The sequence below is a fragment of the Labrus mixtus genome, chromosome 13 (assembly GCF_963584025.1).
Source record: "Labrus mixtus chromosome 13, fLabMix1.1, whole genome shotgun sequence".
NCBI classification, from domain to species: domain Eukaryota; kingdom Metazoa; phylum Chordata; class Actinopteri; order Labriformes; family Labridae; genus Labrus; species Labrus mixtus.
The window spans coordinates 14345825-14356505 of NC_083624.1; the positions used below are offsets into that span (position 1 = coordinate 14345825).

Here is a 10681-nt window from a genome sequence, read left to right on the forward strand (position 1 = left end):
TTTCATTTTGGATTAAACTGTCAAAAGTAACATTTTAGTCTGAACTTTTCAGTTCCCTTATTTATAGTTACAGCTGCTAAACCTCTTACATACACTTGGACAGTTACATAGACACCTTTGCTCTGCAGGTTAACCAGCTGAACATCCTGTCACACCCCACATCTAACTGTTTGATCAAAAACAAGATATGGAAAGAAGAACCTGTTTCAAGATTTTGTTTTTCATGCAGATTGCCTAAGATAGATCATATCTCTTTTTTGCTCATACTTCCTTAGTGATACTTTGTGTGTATTACACAATTTCTTCTACCAAGCCAAGTATACGAAACACTCTGCCAGTCAGTTCCATACTTGTTCATCTTTGTGGGCATCTAGTCACAAGGGATGAAGCTCCAACTTTTTATTGTAAGTGTTCTGAAGTATTTGGTTCTTACCAATCAAGAAGGATGGGCACAACAGGTAAATAATTCTAATCCTGAATCTTTAACATTTGAAAGTTGCAGCTGGCTATACAATACCTATATGCGTAATGACAAAAAGTAATCAAAGTTATTGTCTTTCTTTCTAACTGTAAATGGGATATCATGAAACAATTCTCATATGATGATATTAGGCTAATTTTGAAATGGCAATTGACATTGGTTTGTTTTTTGACATTAGCCCATTAAAGTTGCATTGGGCAGTCACATACACTGATCTGCTTTAAAATTGCAGAGTAAATAAAAACTGAGAAATTTGGCAGAAAGCTCAGTACATGGAGCTTGATCCTAATGAAGGTCTCAAATTAACCTAATTTATTTATCTATTCCATTTATTTGGGTTACGGATTCATATTCTTATTCCTAGTTAATTCAGTATATAGGCGTTATTGGCACATATGTGAAAGAGACACAAGGACTCCATCAGATTTATTTTTTCTTTGGCACTTCCATCTCAATGTGTTTACATTGCCTTTGCAGTGCCAGACTCCATACATTTGAAACAGTAAACAGAATAATTGAGTGATTGTTGATTTGTATTGTTTTGCAATCACAAAGTGGAATTCATGTGCCCTTTCCACTGAACTTTAACAAACTGAAAGGATTTTGTTTTTACAGGCGGACGGATTCGACCAGAGTTACTTGTATGCCCTTCTCACCAATACGACCCCTGACTATGAGGATGAAATGTATTCTCCCTGCAGTGAAACTTTGCCTGGATTTAACAGTGTGGGACTGACCATCACCTACATTGTTGTGTTTGTCTTCGGCTTGGCCGGCAACAGTGTAGTTGTCTATGTCATTTGCTACATGGAGAAAAGTCGAGCAAGCACAGACATCTACTTGATGCACCTGGCGATTGCAGATCTTCTCTTCACTCTGACCCTCCCCTTCTGGGCGGTCGATGCTCATTCTGGTTGGATCTTTGGCACGTTCTCATGCAAAATCCTGTCGGGCTTTCAGGAGGCCTCAGTATACAGTGGTGTCTTCCTGCTCGCATGCATCAGCGTGGACCGCCACTTTGCCATTGTGAGGGCTACACGTTTAATATCCTCCCATCACCTGTTGGTGAAAGCGGTGTGCTGCGTGGTGTGGCTGGTGGCTGGATTGATCTCCTTACCTGTGGCAATACATCGGGAGAGCTTGCATTATAAAGGGTTTGACCGGTTCATTTGCTATGAAAACCGAACAGGCGAAAGCAGCGACAGGTGGCGTGTCGGCATTCGCGTTATGCGCCATACAGTTGGATTTTTCCTGCCACTTGTAGTGATGGCCCTCTGCTACGGCTGGACTGTGGTGACATTGTGCCACACACGAAATCAACAAAAGCATAAGGCCATGCGTGTCATCCTGGCAGTGGTGTCAGCATTTGTCCTGTGCTGGCTGCCATACAACATCACAGTACTGATTGACACACTCATTAAAGGTGGATCGCTGAAAGTGGAGACGTGTGACACTCGCTACAGAGTTGAGGCCGTTCTGAATGTGACCCAAGTGTTGGCCTTTCTGCACTGTGCAGTGAATCCGGTGCTGTACGCCTTCATCGGACAGAAGTTTCGAAACGAGTTGCTCTCGGCTCTTCACAAACACGGCCTCATCAGCAAGAGGATCCTGATGTCTTACAGATCAGGCTCGGTTAACAGCGCAGGGAGCAGCAGATCTAGAAACACATCTGCCAGCTCCTGGTAGAGCAGCTTTTGACAGTCTCAGGTGGTGGGCATTTCCCACTTCAAAGAGTAAAATAAAAAAGAACATTAGAGTATAACTTACCCAACAACCAATACAATAAGGTCTAGAAGAATGACAAAATAGTAATAAAGGTTAGCTTACAAAATAGGAATCATAATCTGTATTCATAAGTCATTTACAGCTGTTGTACATTTTCTGAATTCTAAGAAATGTCACTTGAATGTCTGTAGCTATGATAAAGATGGTCAAAAGCTAATTAGCTTAGCTTCATATAAAGACTAAAACAGGGGTCAATGGCTAACCTTGTTTCATCCAAAGGTAGCAAAATTAACTTTTTGTAAAAATTATAATGAAAATGTTTTGGGACATTGTATTTTCTTGGTAGGGAACTACCGGGCCAGCCGTCCAAGGCTTTATGCTGTGTTATGCTTACTAGTATTGGCATAAGCCTTAAATTACAAAAAACAAGTTGTGGGGTATCTGTTCTCACAAATAAGCTGCAAAAAAAAAAACTGAGTAAGATAACATGTCAATGCTGAAGTATTCCTTCAATCAAATTATCAATCATCGGACAACATTTTACAGTGAAGAGTTGAGTCCTGTTACGATTGCCATGATTAATTCCACCAAAAATTGCTTACATGGCTGGTATTTGCTTCAAAGCATCAGCTGGATGTCTAATTTAGCACCTTGTCACATCTCAGATGTGTTTCTTATATGCTCTAATGTCTTCGATGCTGAATGATTTAACTTTGTTTGAAGCGTAATTACGTTAGTCCAACAAATTGGCACTCCTATGTAACATCATGTGAAAAAAAAATCAGCAGTTAATGGAGGAAAAAGTGACATATCATCAAAGTAGTTAATTAAACAGCTGCAGAGCTTCTGACTAAATTGGTTGTAAACCAAACTACAGTATTATTTCTTTGAGAATAGCCGTAGACTGAATGTTATTGATGAGCCTGTATTAAAAGAGCTTAGCTGTTCATTTAAACTTTGTTTTAGAGGAAGTTTTTTTTTTTTAGAGGATGTTCCCACGTCACAAAGAAGAAAAAATAAACTAGAATTTTACGCAAACAGGTGTCTTAACCAAAACAGGAAAGGTGGTGAAATCTTGTCTTTTTTGCAAAAACAAGGTACTTTAAGTCTCTTTGATGACTCATATCAATTCAATAACATCTGCAAGATAAGTATAAACATGACATTCTTCTTATTAATTAATACACATCTTCACAAATTTTGCAGCAAAAGCAATTGTTGCAAAAACAGTGATAGGATATTTGTACATTATCTCGTGAATATAAAATCAATGATGTCTCTTTTTAGTCATTTTTAGTTTCTCTGTGTTAAAAAGTGTTTTAACTGTTGGTCTGAAAGGCAAATATAAAGACAGCCTACCTTAGACAGTATACTGTATGTAGCGCAGTGAGTGCTAATTCCCATTCATCTACAGAGCTCATATACGAATATTCAAGATATGGCCAGATAGTGATGCTGATATGTGATGGTGTGATGCTAATACATAATTTGTGAACTTTCCATGCTATGAGGTCTCTCAATCCTCTTTTGTTTTGTTTTGACTTTTTGTTTGCTTTCATTAAAATGCTGCACATTTCCACACTCCCACATCATTAACAGTTTTAACATCTCATTTAAACTTTCAAGGCATGTATTCTCTCTAGATTGATGTAGTTTTCACTTGGCTTAAAAATAAAAATTAAATATTTAAACTCTGTGGCCTTCAGTCCTTCCTCATTCCAGTGTTTTTTTCTGTTTCACTTTGACAAAAAAAGGTCATTGCTTTACTGTAAAATATTCAGTCAAAAAGCAGATGCATAGTGCATCATAGATGCATCAGTGCTGCATGCGGGTGTTGAACATTTTTTGGGGTAATTCGTCCTTTTGGTGCTCTTCAGTGCGGGGATCCAACTAAAAAGCTTTTGAAGAAGTCTGAGGCACTCAGAGAGTTAACCCTCTGAGTGCCTCAGACTTCTTCAAAAGCTTTTTGCTGTTAATATATTTGTTATCTGATGTTGCCTTTCTACACATGCATATATGAGAATAAAAAAAATGTATATACAGATTTTTATTAAGATTTAGAATAGAACTTTTATATATTCTTTATTTATTTATTTATTTTTTATTTTACCTTTATTTTACCAGGTCTCATTGAAATTTTGGAATCTCTTTATATATCTTTATATATACATAGTATATAGTAGACAGTATGTCTGTTAGAGTTTTCATTAGTCCCGGCTGTAAAGACTGAGACTGGATTTATGAATCATGTTTTGAAAATAAGCAATCGTCACTGTCTGAAATCTCTGACAATTAATATTCACAGTCTATGGACAAAACCCATAAATATCTTTATTAATTATTATTTATTAATGAGTTATGTCTGGGTGACACACGTTTTTGCAGAAGTGGGCGTGGTCAAGTATTTACGTAGGCGAATATCATGTAACCATAGCAACATCATAGTCACAGCTCGTCTGTAGGCTCTGCAGAAGCTAACAAACTGTTTGCTACTACCTGCGTTTATAGTGCTGCTGGTCATTTGTTAACCTCTGAGCTGGAGCGCTTTCTTCCGGACCTTTTAGGTAATACCTATGTATAGTGAATGATGCTATTCCTCAGCCAATTTTAAGGTTATTCTTCATTGAAAAGAATGTACCATTAGCGTTCAGCGCTACTGACATGAACAGATTGTTTGCTTGACTGACGCAGAGGCACTTCCGCTTTATTTTCAAAGTAAAATTCAAGTATATATAAAAACTGGTGATTTGCAAACAATGAGTACCCAATCAGTAATCAAGCTACCAACTCCACTAGGCGCACTAAAATATCATGTATTTATTTCGTCTACTCTACCGTTTCACATCATCATCAAAAATAGTTGAGGCTTTTATTCTGAAAGCGAAGCTCTGACACCGGATGTTGTCATGCACTAAAACAGCACTCCGCATGTTATCTTTGTTAGCCAGGTTTCTTTAACCAGTGTTTGATGCCTTAACATCGATTTAAAATTAAAAAGCTAGAAAAGTTATTAATGAAAAATTTATTCACGACATCCCAGTTTGTTGGGTGTTAATGTTTACGTTTTGATATCGTTTAAGTCATGCATTTGCATCGAAATCTAGAGGTGTAGTTTTATAGGTTGTTGCTCTTCTACAGGGTCTAAAGAAGCTCTAGAAGATGTCAAATGATCTTGCTGGTGTGTGGGAGGTTGCTCTTAGTGATGGGGTCCACAGGATAGAGTTTGAGCACGGCACGACCACCGGGAAAAGGATCATCATTGTGGATGGAAAGGTAGGTATTTTCATCTAGTTGAGAGGATAATCTAGATTAATTTAATTTAAGTTTGTCATTTGCAGCTGGTCATTTTTGATTTTACATCACAGGAGGTGCTGAGACGAGACTGGATGTTCAAACTTGTGGGGAAGGAGACTTTCAATGTGGGAAAATCGGACACCAAAGCAACCATTAACATCGATGCAGTCAGCGGGTTTGCCTATGAGTACACCCTGGAGATCAACGGGAAGAGCTTGAAGAAGTACATGGAGAACAGGTCAAAGGTCACCAGCACCTGGGTGCTCAACTTGGACGGTGTTGACTGCAGGGTGGTCCTAGGTGAGCCCATATGAGTTTGTGTATGAATCACCTTCATCCTGATCGTGATTGTTTCATATTGGTTTCTGTTCACGCAGCCTGGCAAAGAATTATGTTCAAAACATTTTCCAGTAAGAATGCTAAGCAGTGTGTTGTTTCAGATAAGAGGAGGATGACATTTTAGGTATTGGACTGTTATTTAAAATACAATGATTTCTGACTCTTCAGAACTACCCACTAATATTGTTCTGGAGCTGAGGCTAAGCTCTTTAAAAGCTTTGAGTGCTCAGCCATCTTCAGCCACCTCTATTATCTAGACAAGTTAATCCTTCTTTTAATTACACTGCTTACTGTAGATCAGGCGGCACACTACCTGCAGCCAAGTGCAACATGTTAGAACTACCGCATATTGATGTTAAATAGTTATTGATAAATATCAGAAGTGATCATTTCAATATATTGTACTTAAAGGTAGAGTCAGTTTGTTGCAGCTTGTAAACACAACACTCAAACCGGGCCCTTCCCCCCTGGGCTCATCGCCTCCAGAAGCGCTGTCAGTGCCTCTGACAGCAGTTAGGTGAACACACCCACCCGGCCCAGCAACCACCTGCAGCATCACATTTCTATGCATGACCTGAAATGTCAGGTTATTTGTATTGGTTGAAAACAGGACTTAGCGTATGTAATTTTGCCCGTATCTATACTGCAAGCTACCTGAGAGTATTGAGAATCTTTCTTGTAATGGAAATTTGATAATTTTGCAAACGAGCACAAGCTAACTATCATGTTTAGCACCATCCTGTCCAACGGAAAGCAGGAAAACTCCGCTTTGCTCTTCATACCAAAAACGAAACATGGATCCCCCTCGTTTTGGAACGCACCTCAATATGATAATGTATTCTCTTCTTTGCCCCTACGTCTGTGTCTGCCACTTTCGCCGGTGTAATTTACTGAATTTTATCCACTCCCAAACTCACCTGTGTGCTTTCATAGGCTGGGGGAATACACCCACTACCAACCCAGAAAGTGCAGAATAGACCTAAACATCAAAATACAGGCAGAGGACAGGGTCTCTGTAGACACAGTCACCACTACACATGTAAAGAGGCCCATCAGTGAAGATTGAGCAGCATTCATTCTTTAGAAGTCTATTTTTGGCATTAAGCCAACTTTTTCATCAGATCTCCTACTTTTAGGATAAACCCAGTTACTCCAGAGGATACATTGGACAAATGACCCTAAATGTCATCTTAGTTCATTTAAAACATTTTACAAATTGATACCTAAAACACTTGAATTTGCACAAAGTGGCCTTTCTGTGGATTCTGGCTGAACCTGCCTCTCCTAAAAACTTTGAAATGTGTTCTGTTTTACTGTGTGCATGAGTCTTGGCACGAGTGTTGGTAGGTTGTTGTTCTACTCTTTCCAATAGGTCTCTAGATAATAATACATACTTTCAAAGGGGAAATTCATTCTTGGGGTGCAAAGTGATGTTTTTTTGGCAGGAATGAAAACCTTAAATCCTTCAGTGTTACATCTTGAAAACTGATACTTTGACCAAATATATACAATATGCCTTTACTATACCTTTCCTTTATTTTGATAACACTATTGTTCATGTAGGGTTGCAGATGGCTTAGTGGTCAGGTCTTGACCCACGTATGGATGCTTTGCTCCTCTGGGCGGGTGGCCCAGGTTCGGGTCTGGCCTGTGGCTCCTGTCGCTCCATGTCCTTCCCCACTCACATCTTCATTACTTTATCCACGATCCTATCCAACAGGAGCAAAATTCCCAAAATAAAAGAAGATTGTTTTAGTTATAGATGCAGAGATGTACTACTGAGATGTCTTGAATAAAGAGGTTTTAATGTTGCCTCATGGGTAATTTAAAGAATACTATCATTCTTCTTGCATCATTGAAAAGTTCGATCAAGCCCTTCTCTTTACTGCGCCTTTAACCTTAAGTTACCTGCAGCATTCTGTGACTGTATCAGGATCAAAAGCATCTTTAACAGGCCGTTGTTACAGGCTGTAAAACAGACATTCAAACAAACGTATCAGCCTTAAATAATTTGAACATAATATACTTAGTTAAAAATTAAAAGAAATATTAATGAATGACGATATTTTACTCAGCAGCCACTTAGTAACAAATCATTCCTAAATTGAAAAAGAAAACAAAAAAGTAGTATTGACAAAATGTTCCTTCCACAGATCAGGCTTGTTCAAATTCTTTGTTTTAAAGGAAAATAAATAAATCATGTGATAACTTAAAGCTGACAAATACAAGGTAAATATTGTTTTGTTAAATGTTTCCATGTCAAAAAGTTTTAATATCTAATGAAGTCAGTTTGTAAAGCATCTCTCATTAGCTGAAGGAGCTCCAAAAATGTTTGTATTTTATTTTACTAATCACCTTTTTTAGAATTGTCTAAAGACTTAAACTTTTGTGAATAAACAAAAAAAGGAAAGTCACATTTTTCATCCTTTATTTTTTTGTCAAACACCTGTCGACTTTTTTCAAATACAACTAATAATCCTGTATTCATGATCTATTATCATTAAATGGATTAGGATACATTTCAAAAGAAGGTCTTTATTGTGAAGAGATTTTTACTTATTTTTTTAAAGCTGAGCCAACAAGATGAGTAGTAGTATGAGTGAATACATACTGGGACTGTTTAAAAAGTGTGAAGTGGAAGTCATTGAAAGCCTGAAAAATGTATTGATTTGACGTCTTTTTGATTTCTTTCAGAGAAAGACACGATGGATGTTTGGTGTAATGGACAGAATATTGAGACTGCCGTAAGTATGACAAGTTAACCATTCCTAAATGTTCATTAATGCAGTTCATCAAAGTTAATTCTAAGAATGATTTCTGATGTCCAAGTTGTTGCTCTTAAAAGTCAGACACCACAGCACTTTACACATCCTATTTTTTTAAACGTCTTTGTCCTCTCTTTTGTGTCTACAGGGGGAATTTGTGGAAGACGGCACAGAAACACATTTCTCACTGGGAGACCACAACTGCTGCGTAAAGGCAGTGAGCAGTGGGAAGAGACGAGACGGGATCATTCACACGTTGCTTGTGGACGGCACAGAGATAGCTGAATGCACAGAGTAACTCTATGTTTGTGTGAGTGTGTGTGTGTTTGTATGAAGCAGCGTTTTTGGTTTGGCTCTAGGTAACAGTAAGACAGAGAGGTGTGTGTGTAGAGCAGGAGATTGTTATTCAAACCAGTCGGAGTCAGTGATGAACTCAAAGATTCACTCCTGTGATTGACCGGCTTTGCTGTACACATATCAGCCAAAACATTAAGAACACTAACAGTTTATCACCTTGTTATAATGACACCTGTCAGCAGGGATAAGTTAGGCAGCGAGTGAACATTCAGTCTCTGAAGTTGATGCATGGACACAGGAAAAATGGGCAGTTTTAAGGATGTGAGCAGCTCTGAAGAGGGACAACATGAGATGGCCGGATGACTGGGTCAGAAGATATGAAGACTGCAGCGCTTTATGGGGGGGTTCATGGTCTGCAGCTGGTGAACCAGCAACAGGGTCCTGGGCAGCCTTTAAAAAAACGATATATAGAGGCATTTGTTAGGACACTTTCCGTCCTCAACATCTGTTGGCGCTATGACAACCACAGATGCATATGCCTGAAAGTGGTCAGTTAACACAGTCACTCTTTAAGCCTTAACACAGGTCTGAGTGGTCCGATCCAACAAGCTACTTGAGCTCAAAATGCTGAAAGGGTCCACCCTGGTTTTTTTAATTGGAAGGGGTCAGAACACAAAGTGTCCAGACAGGTCAGTGCTGTTTTGGGGGGACCTACACAATATCAGGCGGGTGGTCATAATGTTATGGCTGATCAGTGTATATTTATACTTTCATCAATTTCAGTAATATTCTCATCATTGGAGGCCTGATGTGCCATATTTATCTAACTCAGCCTGGCTCCATTGTTCCTCCTGTACCATGTACCGTACATGTTGTCCTTTTGTTTAAACCAAATTAGACCGACACCTGGTCCTGTAGACCCCAGACTCAACCTGTTCTCCCTCTAATCATTCTAATACCGCAGAGTAGGAGGATTTAAGACAGAGGATCACGAGTGTCATTAACTGTAGTATCATTCCAGTGTGCGATGCTAAGGAATGATTGTTTTTGTGCTCTGTTGAAATGTTAAACATTGTATGTTGGTTCGTGTGTGGATATTTCAGTATGTTGTTAGCTCTTAGCGGACTGCTGTAAATGTCTTTGTCTACTATTTAAAAGCAGTAATAATTTCAAAGACAATCAAGCAGCTGTGACAGCTGTGTTTGGAACTTTGTCTCATTTATTGTGGAAAAGCCAGATATTGTTGTTGTCACACTGAACTTAAGTGTGACATTTTTATAAAGTCCCAGTTGCTTATTAAAGTTATTTACAACTTGATGAGCACTCAATGTGTCTTTACTTTGTCCCATATATGTCATTTCATTGACAAACTTTAATGCTTAATCATAATCAATGCTATTATCTTTAGCATTCTTTTTGCTGTTAACATTGTGAGAGACTGCTATTGGTCTTAACATCCTACAAACATAAATGGAATTGAGCTTGTAGAGAGCTTTTCTAGTCTTCTGAGTACTCAACGAGCTTTTACACCACAGGTCACACCTACACATTCACACACTGATGGGAGAGGATGCTGTGTAAAGAAGTTACTAATCACATTCATATGTATACAAAGCAGCGGGAAAAAAAAATGGGGTTAAGTGTCTTGCCCAAGGACACATCAGACGTAGGTGCAGGATCTGGGGATCGATCCCCAGACCTTTCAGTTGAGAAACGACCGACTCTCCCAACTGAGCCATGGAAGTATGTAACTGAGCTCAAAGTGTACCAATGGTACAAG

The 10681-nt window shown here is 38.7% G+C and overlaps 2 protein-coding genes across 3 annotated transcripts; both read left to right on the forward strand.

The window, feature by feature from the left end:
* The first annotated feature begins 290 nt into the window (after positions 1 to 290).
* On the forward strand, positions 291 to 3706 carry cxcr2 (chemokine (C-X-C motif) receptor 2). The gene is made up of 2 exons (XM_061053823.1): positions 291 to 458; positions 1097 to 3706. Exons 1-2 carry the CDS (start codon positions 384 to 386, stop codon positions 2165 to 2167), a joined length of 1146 nt encoding a protein of 381 aa, XP_060909806.1. The 5' UTR covers positions 291 to 383; the 3' UTR covers positions 2168 to 3706.
* Positions 3707 to 4621: 915 nt separating this feature from the next.
* faima (Fas apoptotic inhibitory molecule a) lies at positions 4622 to 10218 on the forward strand. Of its 2 annotated transcripts, XM_061053825.1 has the most exons (5): positions 4622 to 4770; positions 5345 to 5479; positions 5572 to 5800; positions 8534 to 8583; positions 8753 to 10218. In XM_061053825.1, exons 2-5 carry the CDS (start codon positions 5366 to 5368, stop codon positions 8900 to 8902), a joined length of 543 nt encoding a protein of 180 aa, XP_060909808.1. In that variant the 5' UTR covers positions 4622 to 4770; positions 5345 to 5365; the 3' UTR covers positions 8903 to 10218. The 2 variants fall into 2 exon arrangements, with proteins under 2 accessions (XP_060909808.1, XP_060909807.1); XM_061053824.1 differs by lacking the exon at positions 4622 to 4770 and having other exon boundaries at positions 4844 to 5479.
* The last annotated feature ends 463 nt before the right edge of the window (positions 10219 to 10681 follow it).

What these genes read in the sequence shown, in the direction of transcription:
- cxcr2 (XM_061053823.1), top strand. Translation starts at nt 384, where the DNA reads ATGAAGCTCCAACTTTTTATTGTAAGTGTTCTGAAGTATTTGGTTCTT. An exon ending in AAGAAGGATGGGCACAACAG is followed by an intron (nt 459 to 1,096) that starts GTAAATAATTCT and finishes TTGTTTTTACAG; the next exon opens with GCGGACGGATTCGACCAGAG.
- faima (XM_061053825.1), top strand. Translation starts at nt 5,366, where the DNA reads ATGTCAAATGATCTTGCTGGTGTGTGGGAGGTTGCTCTTAGTGATGGG. An exon ending in TCATCATTGTGGATGGAAAG is followed by an intron (nt 5,480 to 5,571) that starts GTAGGTATTTTC and finishes TTTACATCACAG; the next exon opens with GAGGTGCTGAGACGAGACTG. An exon ending in TGACTGCAGGGTGGTCCTAG is followed by an intron (nt 5,801 to 8,533) that starts GTGAGCCCATAT and finishes GATTTCTTTCAG; the next exon opens with AGAAAGACACGATGGATGTT.